Genomic DNA, 18,240 nt, shown 5'->3' with positions numbered 1-18,240 from the left:
CTGTGGTCTGAGGTTGAATTCACCAAAAACCCTTCCGTTCTGAGCCTCCCTTAACACCGGTACGAGCTTTCCTTAGTGCCTCAATATAGATAAAACACATTACAAATTGGAGTGGTCAGCTTGCGCTTCATTTGAAAAAGCTGTTTGTGTGTTGCAGGCTAAAGTGGACAAAATGCAAGCTGTTCTTTAAATAGAGATGTATTTACCTCCCCTGCAAATGAAGAGTGACTGGACAAACACGTGCACACACACACACACACACAGAGCCACACCTGAATGAGCTCAGTTGGCAAGTGTACAGCTACTGCCATTAGCTACTTTTGGCACTGCGATGTTTATCTATGTCAAAAAGAGTTTTTATGTAGCTTTAAATATGTTTGCCCATATGTTTTTTCATCATATGTCCAAATGTGCCGCAAAGCAAAGGAATGAATGAGGAAAATCCTCAGAAGTGAGGACATCTGTGTCTGTTTGAGAAAATAACTGATAGGGGTTGAGTTTAAGGAAAGGTTTGGGTCCTTATACATGCAGTTTCATGCGTGCGTGAGCAACTGAGAGAGACCGTACTTGCTTCTCGGCCTGTGTGCGTGCCTGCTCCTCCTGGGCGAGCACCACCTCCCTCTCGGCTGTGATCTGAACGCTTTCTCTCAGCGCTTCCTCCAGCTCCTCAATGCGCTCCTCCTTCTGACGGAGAGAGTCCTACAAAGCAAACGTATGGAAGAAAAGAGTATTAGTAGATGAAAAAAGGGATCCCAAAAGTTAGAACAAATAATCTTGTCTCAGACGTGAACGTCTGAACCAAATTTGTGCAAATCCATTAAAAAGTTACAGCAACTTTTCAGTCAAAACTGCAAATGTAGCTATGATGGGAATAGAGAATAAAGTCACTAAACTTAGTGGGATTCATCATCTGGGGACCCTTAATGTTAAATGCAGAATATATATATATAGAAATCTATTCTATGTGTGAGTGATGGGCATATATAAAACCAGATATATGTGCTTTAAAATTAAGATTTTCACAATTTTCACATACCTATGTTCTGCATTTGTTATTATTATTAGTTCACAATACATCGTATTTGTCTTATATTGGGAATTAGTGCAACCCTTTAGCCATCCTATGCCTAAATCAAGCTGTTTCTACTTCACTGTCCCTTAAGCTAATTTTCATTCTGACCGGCTGTTTCTCACTAACACAAGATTTGAGAGGCAGGCAGATGAGGCATCAGTGCTCTGACTGTGCCTCGAGATGACCATATAAAAGTCTCACTTTCACACAGAGCCAAGAGTAACAACTGAATCATATTAAAAAGAAATTAAATGGAGTGTTTAGAGCAATCTCTGTGGCTCACAAAGATGCCTGTGTGATTGTGTTTTTAATTTCTCCAAGCTATTTTGGAGTAGTTGGATCTAATAAGTATAAAAGCTAAGCTTCATCTTTGAACATGCAGTTGTTACGTACTAAATGATGTGCAAGAAAAGTCAAAATGCCATGTCCCCATGGGATGAGGCTGAGGCTAAAGATGATGCAAAAACTGCTCAGAAATTGCTTGAGCGAGGTTTAAAAAAGCCTCTGAAGTGCTCATGTGGCCTAGGATAATTGGAACAAGCAGAACCCGTGGAGGTCTGACCCCACAACAAGCAGGACCCAAAGATCCATTCTCCAGTGGGTCAGAGCTGCATGGGCACCACACTTTTAGGCAGGTTGTCGATTAATATACATCATAACTTTTCTTAACTCAGAAGTTTCTTCGCATCACAACGTACCTACAAATGTCTTTTAGTAATTTTGTATGTGTGAGTAAATGACATGGCTAACTCATCTGGTTTTGTTTGACATCCATCATATAATTACAACGTGCTCTGAATTTTCTGTAAAAGCAGCTGCTTAGCATGCCCCTAGATTAAAACACCCTGGACACCCCCTCCCATTCACGTTTGCAGAACCAGAATAAAAGACTCAGAAACAAGAAAGTCTGATTTCCATCTCCCTCAGACGATTGTGATCACACATGAAGCTGTTTCTTATAAAATGACAACATGAACTTCCCACCAATTCCCCAAAAATAAGATTTATTTTTCTTCTTGCCAGCCAACTGACTTTGCTGGTTAAATTAAAGCTGAATGAATAACTAGTGGGAACGGGGTGAGAGGGAGGGGACATTACAGTGGCCATGAACAAACCTCCAGAACATCTCCAACACATGTGCTGAAAATCTTAGTCGTCAGTGTTCCAACATTACTTGGTGTCTAACTATGCAGACTGAGATGGACTTTAATTCAAAACTTCTTATTTGTATTAAATGAAATTTATTGTCTGAATTACTCTCAGATTCCATTTACAGTCTGCAGTGCTGTTTGAGCTGTGCATAATGACTTAGCACTGACACACACCAGTTATGGTTGTAACCACTGCGGTCTCATATGTCTGAATGACTCACATAACCATCAGCTCATCTCCTAACCACACGCATACACATGAATGACAACTTTTGAACTCCTTTAACCAAAGATCAATCATAGCTAGAGGGTGCATACGCATATGCATTGAGTATTTTCATCTGCCTATAATCAGAGAGGCCACTGAGGTAAACAATTACTGGAAGTGGAGGAGGAGGAGGAAGATGGACAGGAGAGGGGGGGGGGGAGAAGTGTGGGAATGGTAGGAAGAAAGGATGAAATTATAAAGAGAGAAAAGTGAATTGAAAGAAAAATTACATTCTGCAGATATATGAAGAAAACCAAAGTTAGAGTAATCACCCCACATATGTTCATCTGACACGCCCAGCACAGTTGGGGGGTGGGGTAGCTTCCAGATCCCGGGAACCATTTTAAAAGCCCACAGCACTCATTTGGCAGCTCTCTTCTTCCTCCTCTAATCACCTCTCCACCTATTTTATCAAACTTTTTCCCCTCTTCCCACATTTGTTATCTCCTCACCTCTTCTCTCTCCATCTTCTATCTGCTCTCCCTGTCAATTATCCTCTTCAGTTATCCCTCTCACACACTCCCGACTGAAAGCTGCATCATGTGTGTGTGTGTTTGAGAAAAAGTTTGACATTGCCTTAGGCTGCTCCTTGTCACATTATGATGATACAGTGTTGTTATAGCACAAAATATTCAAAGGACACCGAGAAGGGGGAAAACTTTTTCACCCTCTCATTTCACCCCTCCAACTTTCTACAGCTCTCTTTCTCCTCCTTCCTGCTTCCTCATCCTCCCCCTGCATACCTTTATCTGCAGCGAGCTTTCGTTCAGATTGTCCTCTCTCTTCTTGGCCTCTTCCATCATCTGGGCATTCCTGCTCTTTTCCAGCTGCTCCTTGTGCTTCAGGTTGGCCACCTTCTTTGATTGGTCCTTCATCTGTCTGTATAGACACAGAAAAATACAAAATAAACCCACAGTCACCACTCTAAAAAAAATAGGCTAAAAATAGAAATGAGATTTGTAATTTGGGCTCTGTACAATACCTCAGTTGATTTTAAATCAACCAATCAATATGCAGAAAGCACAGAACTTCAGCTTTAATTCAAGGGGTTTTATAAAAGTTCTGCATTAAATTTTTAGAAATTAGAGGCATTATTGCAGCTCGGTGGCACGGTGGTTAGCACTGTTGCCGCACAGCAAGAAGGTCCTGAGTTCAATTCCAACATCAGGCCGGGGTCTTTCTGTGTGGAGTTTGCATGTTCTCCCCGTGTTTGCGTGGGTTCCCTCCGGCTACTCCGGCTTCCTCCCACCGTCCAAAGACATGCAGCTTGTGGGGATAGGTTAATTGGATAATCCAAATTGTCACTAGGTATGAATGTGACTGTGAATGGTTGTCTGTCCCTGTGTGTTGGCCCTGTGACAGACTGGCGACCTGTCCAGGGTGTACCCCGCCTCTCGCCCTATGACAGCTGGGATAGGCTCCAGCGCCCCCCACGACCCTGAAAAGGATAAGCGAATGGATGGATGGATGGATGGATAGAGGCATTTTTATTCATAGTGCCCCATTTTCAGAGGCTCTAAAATAATTGGACAATTGACTGACAAGCTTTTCATGGTCAGATGAGGCCTGTTCTTGGTATTTCATGACAAATCAACAAGAAGCTCTTCAAGAGCGCAAAACTCCATATTTACTTTTAAGTGAGTAGTATTGTATTTTGTATATTTGTATATCACTTTGTTTTCTTTATTCTTTTTAAATGTCCTTTAAGATGTTTGCAGTGTAGTAACAACCGGCAAAGGGCTGCATGACAAGTTTATTTTGATTACAGGAATATTATGTAGAAATAGATAATGAATAATAAGTATCTATTTGTAATTAATAACTTGAGCTTATTATATCATATTATCAACAACAGTTCTCTAACTGACTACAGTAGGCAGCCATTTCTCTCTCTTTCTTTAAAGATTGACATTGTGGGGTCAATTTGAAAGAAAGGCAGATGGAATTTTAACGTGAGAGCAGTCCTCTCAGAATTCATTCAAAACTTTGCAAACGATCGTATTTTTAGACAAAATGACACGCACGCAAACACTGCCAAAACAAATAACCTCCTCCGTGGAGGGAGATGACACAATTATTTCCATGGTTAAGAAAAACATGTCTGAACACGGGAGTCACAAGACTTAAGGCAGAGAGGATTATTGCCACCTTAGCTTCAGTTGATCACTACAGTGATGCTTCTTTAGTTTCCAGAGCATGTCCAAATAAAATGTAAAATCTAAGTGATATTACAAAAAATCAGAAATGTGGCTTGGCTGTAGTAAATCATAAGAACTTCTTTACCTGTCTCTAAGATCCTGATAATGTAAGTTGAAGATCCACAAGTTCAAGACCATCCTTTTGCACTAATTCCCCTAAAATAAAGACTACCTAAAATATACTTTGCTGAAAAGGGTAGCATTACTGACCATACGTCGTTACAAACCCAAAGCCCAAATTAGAAAAGCTTCATGGCATCACACTGAGAAATTGCTGTTTAGAATTATGTAATTTCAAAACAGGTGCAAATAGGCGAAAGTACGAAATTCCAGCTTTGTACTTTAACAGATCTTAAAAACTCTCTCAGCCAGATCATACCCACATGTATACAGACAGCCTGAATATGCCGGTGTTTACAGTTAAAGGCAAGAAGTCTGGGTGATACAGTAAGACTGTGCGATTCTTTGCAGTACAATGTAGTAATAAAATTCCCTTGGGCTTCTATAACAGATCAGATCAGTAAAGAAATTCAATGAAAAGCTATGAATCAATGACAAGATGACATTTTTGATTTCTGCACGGTGGGAAGCACGGGGGTCTTTTCACAGAGGGATTACCGTGTGTCGGGAAGCAGAGTCTAAATCATCATCTGGGAAATGAAAGGAGACAGAGCGATAGTGAAAGACGGAGAAACAGCAGAGAGTAATTCCTCCTGGGAGAAGAATGGTTCGAAGAGTTTAATCCCTGTTTAAGCTTTCTGCAAGCCTTTGTGACTGTGTCACAGAACTATCGGCTATCACACCAGCTTGACTTGATCTGGACCTTTCATACCTTTCATGCTGCAGACATACACAGATGTGGAGTAACTCAAGCTAATGCCAGTAAGGTTTAACAAGGTCTACTGAATCATGACATAGATGAAAGATAAGTCAAACAAGAAGGGTGAATGTGTAAGCATAGATTTGCCAGCGCATACACACTGACATTTCCATGAAACCAGCACACGTCCAACAAAGACAAAACTAAAGCGCTGACCAGCACAAAAGAAGGTGATCAAACTCAATAAAAGTCATTGTTCTCATACTATATATGTCCTTGACTCATTTTTATGTTTACATTTTGCACAGTAGGCGTGCCTTCACTGTACAAATGTTTATGCATATGTGTGTGTTCCTGTTCTAAGTTTTTACAGGCTTGTAGATAAATCGTCATATCTGTGGCTGCAGCTGCCAGTAAAAAAGACCTCCAGTGAGGGGAATCCAGAGCGTTTGCTCTCATTGTAAATCCTTTTTACCAGCCGTAAACTGCATACTTTGTTTCCGAAGGTGTAAACAGGTTCACATGACCTTTGACCTTAGTCTGTGCACCACAAATCTCCAAGCTTAACTCTGCACATCTGCACTGCTGCGATCCCACAGTTTACTTTAGTTAGAAACATCTGTCTGAATTAATGAGTTCAGGTTTATTTGTTTACATATAGAGTAGTACACACATTATAGTCTGCATTCAATTGCAACCTTTCCTTCATCGTTCTCATCTTTCATGTCTCTTTAAGCTACAAACTAGCTGCTATTCTAATTTAAACTAGCTAAAAATAATGAGAGTAATCCATCAAATATCATTGCCAGAAAGGCTGAGAAATGTTATTGGCAGTAGAAGGTATTATAAAATCCTCTATGTGTTTGCTAAAAGGTCCAGGAGGCCTGATTCCAAACTGTCCAGAGAAATTTGTAAAGTTGTAATAAAAAAGACTAAATCTAATGATAGAGCCAACATTATGCTGCTGCACCTGGCTGTTTAGCACTCACTGAATAACCATTAGTGTGCTAAGATGTGCGTGTATGTTAAAGAGCATGCATGTGTGCCTCATGTGCGTTTAGGGGTTCAAATATTAAACAGAAGGCAGATGTAGTAAGCATGCATTATCTATGTTTTTCCTTTAACTTTGCACCATGATTGGGAGATAAAGTTGTATGAATATGTTTGGGAATGATTTTTTTTGTGCTATACGCCCATGTGTGTGTAACAGGTCATAAACAGGCAGGAATGTTCCTATTGGAGGATTTCCAGGAAGCTTTCTGAGGTTTCTGACCTTCATGCTGCATTTACTGTACATATGTGAGAGTACGCGCATGTGGAAATAGACTTTTATTTTTTGGCGTTTCCTAATGACTCAACACTCGGTCCCCCTGTCTTTTCACTTTTTCTAATGCTAAACATTTGCTTTGCTTGCTTTTTAGCATGTAGGTCATTTGCATTTGTAACTATCACACATTCACATCAAACCGTACCAACTTCATCCTCCTCCTCCTCTTCTCCTCTCTCATTGAAATTTTCTTGCTTGCAAAATCCATTTCCTCCCACTTACATGCCAATATTTTGCATGTCGCATTATAATTACATGCATGCAAAGCAATTATTTATTTGCACTGAGCCAATGTTGGAGAACAAATATACCGCTTCTCTTTCCTTTCGGGGTTCCTTTCCAAATGCAACATAACTTTTTCCTTTGGATAAAATGCTTTCATCAGACCATAGACCATTTCTATATTCTCTTCCTCTCCCTAGCTCTTGAATCTCCCTCTTTTGTCATTTCCATATCTAGTGCTTTCCTTTCTTTCCAAACTCCTTGAAGGAGCCAAAACAAGCTTTTATGCTATAATGATTATCATGTGAATATAAATCATACTTAATATGAAATTCATCCTCACAAGTATGCTGCACCTGTATGTTATAGTCCCTCTAAATGGTTTTAGATGTAATTTATAAAGATCAAATGTCTTTGGGGTTGTGTCAGGAGCATAAAAATCTGCCAAATCAACCATGTGGAGCTACCTGCTGTGGTGACCCCTTTGTGAATAAGAGAACAGCTGAAAACCTCTTTATCAGACAAGACAAAGTAACAAAATAAGTTATGCCTGGAACTAATAGTTACTGTCAATCTTGACTGAATAATCTGCAGTTCATTAAAACAAAACAAAACAAAACAAAACAGACACAGTACAGTAGATCTTTTATCTGGTAGGTTAGTTAAAGGTAAAGGCACCATAAACGGGAATACAGTTGATAGAATCAAATGGCTTCCACCGTCATCAGATCTCAATCTAACAGAAGACCTTTAGGATATGGTGGATTGGGAGATTACCATCATGTATGTGCTGCTGACAAATGTGCAGCAACTGTGTGATGCTGTCACGTTAGTATAAAACAAAATCTCTGGGGAATGTTGTCAGCAGTTTATTGAATCTATGCCATGAAAAATCAAGGACGGCAAAAGGCAGTTCAAACAAGGTGTATCTAATGAAGTGGCCAGTGTATATATATCTAACAAAAATGTGTCAGTTCATTTCTTTCTTTATATTTCTCCTCTCTCTGTATTGAATAACAAACCGGGGGTAATATGAATGTACTGTTTAAAAAACTGTAGTTTGCATTTCACACGTTTAAGTAAAAAGCAGAACACTTCACTCGTTGCTCGGTGAACTTTCTGCCTCGGCTCAGCGGAGGCTCAGTGCCATTCCAAGTTGTTTTAATATGTAAAATACTTCCTTTTCCCTCCCTCTGAAATCATTTTCAACAACTGCTGCAAACCGCTGAAGGAGGAGGAGGCGGAATCACAGGAGAGCTCACTACCCACAGCGCTGTAAACACGACATACAAATGTGCAGTGAAACCACGTCCGCACAGACACAAAATACGCACATACGCAGTTATACACGGGGTCGTGTTCCAAACACAACCTGCTTTGTATTAGATCAAATCTCCGGCTCGGACCACACACAAATATTTGAAGCACCCACAAGCAGTTGTGTACATACAGAGCTGTGAGCGCAGCATCGCGTAACACAACAACAAGCACCCATTTTACAACATTCCCACATAAATGCACGTAAACAAACACGATGACACACAAGGTAAATAGATATTATGTGTTAACATTCATACACACACACTGATATACTTGTTGACAGGATTTTGAACTTCCCTAATTCTTCCAACCCCCACCCAAAATATCCCCAAGCACTGACCATACACACGCACACACATCTAATCATATAAACACAAATGTACAACGCAGTCAAGCCTTCATTAAACCTTAGAGTTGTACAAAAATCATATACTGAATATTGGTGATAATTAGCAGGAAAAAGGAAAACACACATGCACACAGACAATCTCACAAACTTCAGTAAACCTCAAACCCTTAAAAAAAAGAAAAACTTTTCAACCTCCCTCATTAGCATGTTGCTGATATTCAGGGACCCACATTAAGGTAGTATTAATATTACATTTGGAGTCCTGTATAAATATTTGATCAGAAATGCTCGCGGGCCTCATGTATGTTTACTGCACATAGTTCGCCCAACATTAACATCAAGGATTTCCTTTTAAGTATTTGGAATTCAGTATTTCCTTTGAAAATACAGGAAACATTGGTCTGCTTCACTGAGCCCATAAAAACTATAAAATACAGAAAAGAAGAAAAAAAAACAGCAAAAACATAATAGTTGAGTCTTTCCTGCTGTCGATGTGGTAGAAAAACATTTTGGAGGAATAAAGAAGGAGGTAGTTATTTTATGACTTGAGAAACAACTCTAGAAAATCCCTCAGGTAAGTAAATTTGTGAAGTAAATAAGGAGTAAAGGCAGCTAAGACCCGTGTGCATGTGTCTACAAACCTTCACAGTGTGAGTTACTGGAAACTAACTGTAAAAACACTGTGATACAAACAGAAAGAAATCGCATCTGTCCTTATGAAGATAAATCATATTTAAAGGGTATATCTAAACCAAAATGTTTTGGTAATAGTAACAGTGTAAGCATGTGACAGAGAGCCAGAGTTGATCTTGGCAGTGTCTTTGTTTAACATGGTGAACCGTGAGGTCCCGGAATTAAATACTGACGCTCTGTTTCTAAGTCTCATATTCATCTTTTGATGAACTTAACTGATCCAAACTGAGATTTTATTATAGATGAGTCGACTCGCATTTAGCTCTGTATCTTAACGGTGCTTTTAACTCGGTGCATAAAACATAACCATACAGGGAAGGGAAATAGAGCTGCATTCCTTTTCTAAAACAACCTTACAAAGCACAGTATGAGGAAAAACATACATTACACTGAGTATCGGTAGCACTTTATGATAATGTCACACTAGTGACAAATTCATCATTTATGTCACATTAAGCCTCCTTAGTATGCCATTTATAAATAGAGATATTTTACTATGACTACGATTATAATTACTATTAGTTGTGATGTAGTAGCAGTGTTAGCTGTACATGGTGTAATGGATGGGTGGATAAACATCAGTATTTATAAATGGCATACTAAGGAGGAGTAATGATATATAAATGATGAATAAAATAGTTGACAATATTTTACATTACTATTGCTTAAAAGTATGACATTGTTATAAAGTGCTACCTGAGTATCTACTGTTAACTGTACTATAGGCTTGTGAGTCTTAAACAAACAAGCTCTTAAACAAAATTTAAATGACAATAAACAATTAATTGAACAATGTAATTATTCATAAATATTGATTGATTACAAGCGGAACATCAATGAAAGCGGCCATTTTTAGCTAAATTTGTTCTGTTGTTAAATGTTGTGTTGATAAGCTAAGTGATTGAAAAAGCTCATTGATCCAGCTGAAAAACACAGCCGAAAGCCTTTGTGTTGATTAGAGAAGGATTTGGTTTGGGTTGAGTGATGGTGCCTCCATTTAGAAAAAGCCAAAATGCAAGATTTCATACTATACTATACATACTTGTGAATGACGTAGGACAATCTTTATCTTATGAGTACCTTATAATGACAGGTACTATCCTCACATCCACCAGAGGAGCTACACTATAGGACAAAGATATCGGGCCACAGCAGTCTGCCTTTACAAACATTTCTGACGGAATGAGTGGATGGGAAATTCTGACTGGAAAATGTCTTTCCTCCTAGATATTCCAACTGTTTGAACCGTAAGCGGTATTATTGAAAAGTGGAAGCATTTAGTAACTCAGCCACAAAGTGGCAGACCACGTAAAGTCACAGAGCACGGTTGGTGAGGCGCACCATGTCTAAAAGTTGCCAGTGGTCTGCTGACACAATAAACCACCTCGGGGATTAACATCTGCACGAAAACTGCACCCTGGGAACTTCATGGCATGGACTTCCATAACTGAGCAGCTCCTGGTAAGGTGTAATGTGATCAAGTACCTGTATTTTTTTAAACTAGACACTAGGATGTATTTACAGTTGCACACTGAGTTCTCCTACTTCTCTACTAGGATTTCACAGTTTGCTCTGTTCTGTGGAGAGACATGTAGACACATTGCATTATACAGTTTTTTGTCTTTTTGGCTATTTTAGCTATTCTCGTTTTTTCTTTACTATTTTAATCAGAATAGCAATTTTAAGATGGGGGATTTTTGAAGAAGAGGGTTTTTTTAAAGATCTGCCTCCTAAACGGCTAAACTTGCAACACAATGTGCTACTGAATGTGCTACTCTCCCCATATATTCTATTAAAATAAATATTTTTTAGCCACTTAGACCAGTTCGGATTATTTAAGTGGTAGTTAAAAATCAGATCTGTGAATTCTTGTTTTTTTTTTAATTCACAGATTTTGTTATAGATTGGGCTTCAATGTGACTGCAGGGTTTTTAATTAGATAACTCTCAGCAGCAATCCCTACAGTATCGCTGTCACCTATTAGCAGGCAAATTCCTACTTCTGTGTGTATGCGTATGTGCAAGTGTGTGAAAGAGAAAACAACAACAGCAACAAAAGAAGAAAATGTGCATGGTCTGTGATAGTGTGCGTGTGTGTGTCTGCGCGTTGTCAGCCATTAGCTGACAAATCCCTGCACCACCTCAATGCTCAGGACCTCAAACAGATACACACACAAACACACAGACCAAAGAAATTCCTTTTTAAGCTCCACAAACCTTGATGTCAGACATTTGGCAGTGGATGAGGAGTTCCTTAGCTCCACATGAAAACAACCCGTGAAAAAAAAATAAAAAAGGCAATATGTGGAAAAAAACAAAACAAAAAAGCACAAAAAAGGACAGAAGACGAAAAGATGTCTTCTGTCGTCTACCAGACACCAAGGCAGTACTGTCTTTTCTTTTGTTTTTTTTCTCCCCCTGAAGAGTTGGATCACAAAAAAACAAAATAACAGCAATGAAAAAGCTGACAAGTCGGCAGGGGGAACAGTGGCTCTAGAAGTTGAAAAAGAAAGAAAGAGCAAAGAAAGTGCTGGTACTGGGGAGACCTTAACAGCAGAGCTGAGCACACAAAACAGACCACCAGATTTATGCAGGAAACAGAAGGAAGAAGTGGTTATTATGTGGTTGATCACAATGCGTATGTCGGACAAATCTCAATATGACTTTGATATGTCGGTTTACAAAAAAAAAGGCGAATTCAGGATTTTGGTTTCTGCATGCTGGAATCTCATTACATTATGACGTCTTGAGTGGGGACAGGAATATTTAAAAGTTAAACAAGTTTGGAAAGTTTGGACAATGAAACTCTAAATTGGATAGTTAAATGTTTTGGAAAATCAAAAAGATGCGTGTTAGACCGGGTCATTTTCCATGTATTTGTTTAAGCCAGTCACCTGCCAAACCCCAGTATTGCTTGTAGGACTGGATGCATATGCCAGTCAAATCCCTCAGCAGTTGATTTTAATTGGCCAATTTTTGCATTACTTTTTTTTTATTGTTTTGCTTTTTCAAAGGACTGTCTCTTTGATGACTCTCCTCCGTAAAGTTCAGTCGGTTATAGTGCCACAAGGTGGTGCCTTCCTTCTTTTTGTTGTGTTGAACGAGAATTGAGAGTTGTACACAGAGACTGAGGAAGGAAGGTAGAGCAGGTTCTCTGTCATTTAAAGGTCGTTCAGTCTCTGCTCCTCCAGTTCACCTGACGTTTCCCTAAACTGCTCACAATGCATCCTATTGAAGTGCTTTCTTAACAGTTAAAAATGTACTAAAAGTGAATAGATTAAAACACCGAATTCAAGCATGTGAGTGCGAATAGGTGAAGTAACAGCAGGAAAGCACAATATAAATAGTGGTCCAATTACCATTCTTATCATGTATGGGTAGCAAATAGTTCGATATAACGATATATATCGGATGACGACATAAAAACGTCTATCGTTTCATTTTACGCTATCGTTTGTTTCGTGGTGTCGCAAAATAAACTGTTTATGGCAATATTTTTTCATCGTTTTGATGGTCACTGTAGTGGCTATATTCATTTCTTAAAGTTCTCTCTTTCTCTTATATTTAATATAACCACACTACTGACGGACAAGCGCCTGTTTTTATGCGTTGTGTTAGCAACAACGACGGTAACAGCATCGCGTGTCCGCTTGTTTATGTTCCACATAAACCTTTCAAAATAAAGCTCAAGATCCTGTTGAGACTTTTGAAAATAAACTGAATCACGTGAAAGAGCAGATTATTTACGGATGAGAAGTAAAAAAGAGCTAAAAAAAACAACAACCTTGGACTCAAACGTTAGAACAGGCTTTTCCCCTCAGCACGCCGTGTAATAAATACTCACAGAGAAAACGGCGGCTGTTACAACTTATGTCTAAAAATGTATCGTTTCATGCATCGGTTAAAACACTCGACTCCAGGTACATGACGCGCAGCTGGAAACACTTCCCGCAAGACGAGCTGCCCGAGATTCACAGAATTTACAGAAAATGTTACATTTTTGTGATTTATATCGTTATCGGACGATAGAATTCTTATATTGGGATATGAGATTTTGGTCATATCGCACAGTCCTAGTAGCAAATGTAGCATTTAGGAGAGCTACTATTGTATGGTCTATGCTTGATTCTGGAGAAAAAAGCACCAATGTGGAAATCTCTATTTCTCTGACCCAGTTAATGCCAGTGCTGGATAAACAATCCCCATGAATAGTCACGTAAAAAAGAAAGTTTTCAAAGGCCTCTGTTCTCCTGTAAATAGCTAAGTACATCCTTAGTGTGTGCATAGGAATTAAGAGGGTAAGCATTTCATGACACTGTCCAGTCATTGTCCAGTCCAGACATAAACTCCTCTGTATGCCAAAGTGTTTTGAGGCTAATTTGAGGACATCTATCTAAAGCTTTGCTGAAACTCGATCATGCAAAAGCACAATGATCCCAAGCACGCCAGCAGAATGGATTAAAAAAAAGAGTCAAGGTGTTTCACTTGCTTACTTCCATTTACTTTTTACGGTTTAAAATCTTTAGTTTCAGTTAAACATTTATACGTTTCAGTGTTTAAGTTCTTTATCATTATATGTGTGATACTTATTAGAGGCAAGTTTTAAGACTTTCAGTAGTGGTGTCAAGAACATGTGAAAAGTGGAGTAATTTCTTTAGAAGAGCCACACAGACAGAAATCCAACAGAGATAAAAAGACCTCTGAGCAAAAGTTCACAGCTGTCCAAGTTAATTATGGAGATACATTTTGCTCGTTTGCTGTGGTAGCCTCAAATCTGAAGTTATTAAATGAAGCTCTGGTATCAAAGTTTAACTGCTAGTGTGGTGAAGACTCTGGCAGGGTGTTATAATGGAAAGTGAAAGGAAGAAACAATGTTTCCTCTTCAAAGCGGCACCAATGTGACAGCAAGAGTGAAGTGAAAGTCAAGGTGCCTCCTTCAAAGACAGACAGATATGATGAGAATTATTAAAATCAGAGTTTATGACAGAGTGAAGTAAGTGTCTTGATGCAAGGACACGCAGTATGACAATAAAGGAGAGAGATGAGAGAAATACAGGGAGAATGACGAAGGAAGAAAAATAGGCATGCTGTACTAACCTTGAGGCAAGACTGAGTAGAGCGGGAGACAACGTTCCATTGGAAAGTTAAAAGAAAGGGAAAGAGAGAGAAGGAGAGGGAAAGGTGAGAGGGGAAACAGGAGTTGAGAGCTAGGTTAGCCAGCTTGATCAATCTTCAAAGCACAGGAAAGACGTAAGAGACAAAAGAACAGACCGAGAGACATAATTACCCAAAGAGAGACAGCAGGCGGACACTAAGACAAGAAGACAGGCATGACCAAGCAAACAGTTAGGCAGGCAGACAGTCTCATAAAAACAGGTTAGACTCAGGCTTTTCTCCTTTCAGTACAACACTGAGGGCTATGAGAGGCCCGCTCAACTCAAATGACCCCTACAAACATTTAAGGGCACAATGACAAACCATGGAAAGTGAGCAATTAGCCAATCAAAGCAGAAGCTGAGGGCAAGCTCTCTATGAAATATTTCTTCAATGGTTCAGATTTTGTGGATGACTTCTTTTGCTTCCCACTGGGGCCACTTAAACAGTTCACCGGTTGTGGATTTGCAAAATCTCAAGCAAAGGGTAACCAGCATGCAATCATTAAGACATGAAATCTTAAAGAAAATTCATTTCCTAAACTGGCATACCCAAAACGTTTTCCATGCAATAACTCCTCATAACTGAACTTTGACTGAGCATGCCAGAGACAAATTGTCCATTACTGAGGAATATAACAATAAACTTCTCTAATTTCTCACTACTCAGGTCTACACTCTGCTTCTCGCCAAACCTCCTCCCGTTTTCTCATATTTCTCTCTTATCCTTTTCCCATTTCTGTCTTTTCCGTGAGTTCTGTTTTCTGTTTCCCTCTCCCTGCGACGCAGCCCGTTCTTTCCCTTCTCTGTACGTCTCCTCTCGTTATTCTGTTCTTTCTCGCTGTTTTTCTTCTTCCACCACGTTTCTTTCCCTTTCCTTTTTCTGTCCTCTCTACGTTTTCCACTCTTCCATCCAAATCCTTTATTTTGGCCATCAGGGCAGATTTTCAGCCCCATTTCCCCTCAGTGTGAAGTCACTCAGTCTGCTCCAATTACTGTCCTTGTTACTGAAATAAATAACCTGGTGCCATTGCAGCTGGATTTACACTACAGGGGAAACAGAGAGGCTTGATTCTTACCCTTGTTTAACCCACATCTGATCTTTTCATTAGTAATGCTCCCGCTGCTCACTTGTAGCCCAAGGTTAGCCCCGGTGCCAAGCTAAGAGTTGGCCTGTGGCAAATGTATTCTCCTCTGACATACCTGTTAGCTCCAGACAAAGTCGTATAATTCACAGCAGGCTTAGGCAGCTTGAGGATAAAATCAGCATTTGTACATATAAGGTTTCACAAAAGCCTTGTTACAGAATATAAGGTTGCTATCTCAAGCAGGGACTGCAAGCTAACTTTAACCATCTATCTGTTTAGACCAGCAGCTATGCTAAAACAGCTCACTGGTATCTTGACCTATATGGTCAATACTATCCTTCAACTTCAATGATTTATGTCCTATCAGATATAAGCAGCCATAACCAGAAACATCATAATAATCCTTAACATGTCAGTTATCAGACTTCTCCAGTCAAATTTTGAAAAGTAGACTATAAATACAAAAATGTTATTCTTTCAGCCATGCAGTCTCCTTTTTACAAACATTTGTAAAAGAACTGGTTATTCTAAAGTGCTGGCTGAATTAGAGCGTGGTACAATAATAGGATGGCACCGCTGCAACAAGTCAGTTGGTGCATTCACCATCTGACTTGATGACGTCAGAGCAGGGTAGCATAAGCAGCTCTGTCCCAAGACGGAAAAAAATCAACTTTAGAATTGACAAGTGGAACTATTTTATATGAAATCGAAGGATTAACGTTTTAAGAGGCAAATCCGCTACCACTATCACTGCAATCCACATGATATTTAATCGAAACAAAAGTAATAAAAAGGATATCCTGACATACCTTTTTGAGCTATGTCTAGTAATTTGCGGAAACCTGTATATACAACACTGCCACAGTAAAGGAGCAGTGCACTCCAACCTACAGAAAATGTACCTCTAAGCCTGTTGCACCATCTTATCAAAGAGATTGTATGGCTTAATCACTGAAATTAGCCATGGATAGTTTCCCTCATCACACCCCTAACAGCTAAATGAATCTGCTACATGATAAGATGTACAAAGAACTGCATATCCTCTGATATGACTGCTGTACAACACTTCACTTCACAGCAATTACTTTAAGAGCAAGTTAAATTTACTCATACTTAATCTAAAATTTTGTATTAAAGGACACTTTTCTAAGTCTAAATGTAACACTTTTCCACTTACCAAAGAGCAGCTTTCAAACTCCAGATATTAAATTTCACTTTTAAGATGCTTTTATTTTATTGTACCCTACTGGGATAATGAAACATCTTTCCATATAAAACCAATCTGCAATTTTAATTGCTTATAAAGTTACTGTATAATGTTGTCTGTAAACTTAGTACTGCTGTAAATCTGCATCTGTGGCTACTGGCAGACTAAACATCACACAGACACACTTAAAACACACATGTTTGAAGTTATTCGGTGCTGAATTATTAATAGTCCTGTGTTTCTACTGGCCAAAGAGAGATGCAGTGAATCTCCCTGAAATCATTAACAACCATAAATCTCGCAGTCACGTTGCTAAATGCACAGACAGAGAAAAGGAGGCGAATCTAGAGTTAGGATGGGTGGAGATTCTGTCCAAGAAAGAAACTGAAGTAAAAGATTCAAGAGACAGCAAGCGAGTAGGCGCTGACAGATGGCATAAGAAAGTTCAGAAATCAAAGGCATAAAAAGCCATACAGAGAGAGGAAGACAGGCGGGCTATAGACACCATCTGGCCCATTTAACCAATGAAGATGAACTCTAATTTCACAAGAGCAATGCATTCTCCATTATTCAACAGCACCAACTAAAAATGCACCAAACACACCCTTAAAAAACTCAAACCACTAATATCGAACTGCTGTCCGTAATATAATTTCTTTACGTACTGGGGCTAAACAGACACAGAGGCACAACATCAAACAGGTATTCAGGTAAACACAGAGTTAGGGAGGCATGCAGGCAGACAGAAGCTACAGGCAGAGAAATAAGCAGATATAAGCAGAAAGGAAAGGCAGAATAAGAATAGCTAATGAGGTAGACATGGTGTACACAGGCAAGAAAGGTTGAGAGAAAGGTTAATCCAAAATTGCACAGCAAGGTGGAAAAGTGGATAGAAACATCTGAAAAAGAGTCTGAAAAAGAAAACGATTGTGGTAAACTCTGCAAGTCAAGCATCCTCTGCTGAAAGTGAAGCAAAAGTGAAGCGAGAAAACAGAGCCACTAAATGAAAGAGTTGCATCATTGACAGGAACAGAGGCTCAAAGAGTTTCGGTGCTGTACAGCAACTTCGGTGCCAAACTGTGCCCTCATTTTACAAACTTTGGGGAGCTGTTTGGCTTGTCATACTGCAGTAACAGGCGACTAAGACTTTGTGCTCATGCCTAGATATGTAAGAGTACAACTAGCTCCAATTTCTGGACGTGGGAGAGAGAACAGTACAAGTACACCATAACAGAGAAACTCAGCAAGTAGTGATCCAATGCCGCAACTCTTTGATGGTGATTATTAGTGAACATACTCAGCTCTGTCCCATGTGGAAAGGGCTGGCAAATACAAGAAAACCTGACGAGAGAAGATCTTTTTCAGTGTTATAC

The 18,240-nt window shown here is 39.3% G+C and overlaps 1 protein-coding gene across 12 annotated transcripts in view; it reads right to left on the bottom strand.

Moving 5' to 3' along the window:
* LOC146555711 (ELKS/Rab6-interacting/CAST family member 1-like) overlaps window positions 1-18,240 on the bottom strand; it is a 157,545-nt gene that overhangs the window by 79,000 nt on the left and 60,305 nt on the right. For all 12 annotated transcript variants that reach the window (XR_014889104.1, XR_014889105.1, XR_014889106.1 and 9 more), the window contains 2 exons: window positions 3,235-3,370; window positions 568-699 (listed from right to left, as the gene is read on the bottom strand). Coding sequence is in view for 9 of the 12 variants with exons in the window: in XM_085250933.1 (XP_085107059.1) it covers window positions 568-699; window positions 3,235-3,370 (268 nt within the window). In the remaining 3 variants the exon portion in view is untranslated. The remainder of the gene's footprint in view (window positions 1-567; window positions 700-3,234; window positions 3,371-18,240) is intronic.

The sequence above is a fragment of the Mchenga conophoros genome, linkage group LG17 (assembly GCF_057382185.1).
Source record: "Mchenga conophoros isolate Kocher_MC1m ecotype Shallow Benthic linkage group LG17, M_conophoros_male_GT1.1, whole genome shotgun sequence".
Lineage (NCBI taxonomy): Eukaryota > Metazoa > Chordata > Actinopteri > Cichliformes > Cichlidae > Mchenga > Mchenga conophoros.
Note: the sequence above shows the minus strand (reverse complement) of the source record. Positions and strands in the feature narration are given on the sequence as shown.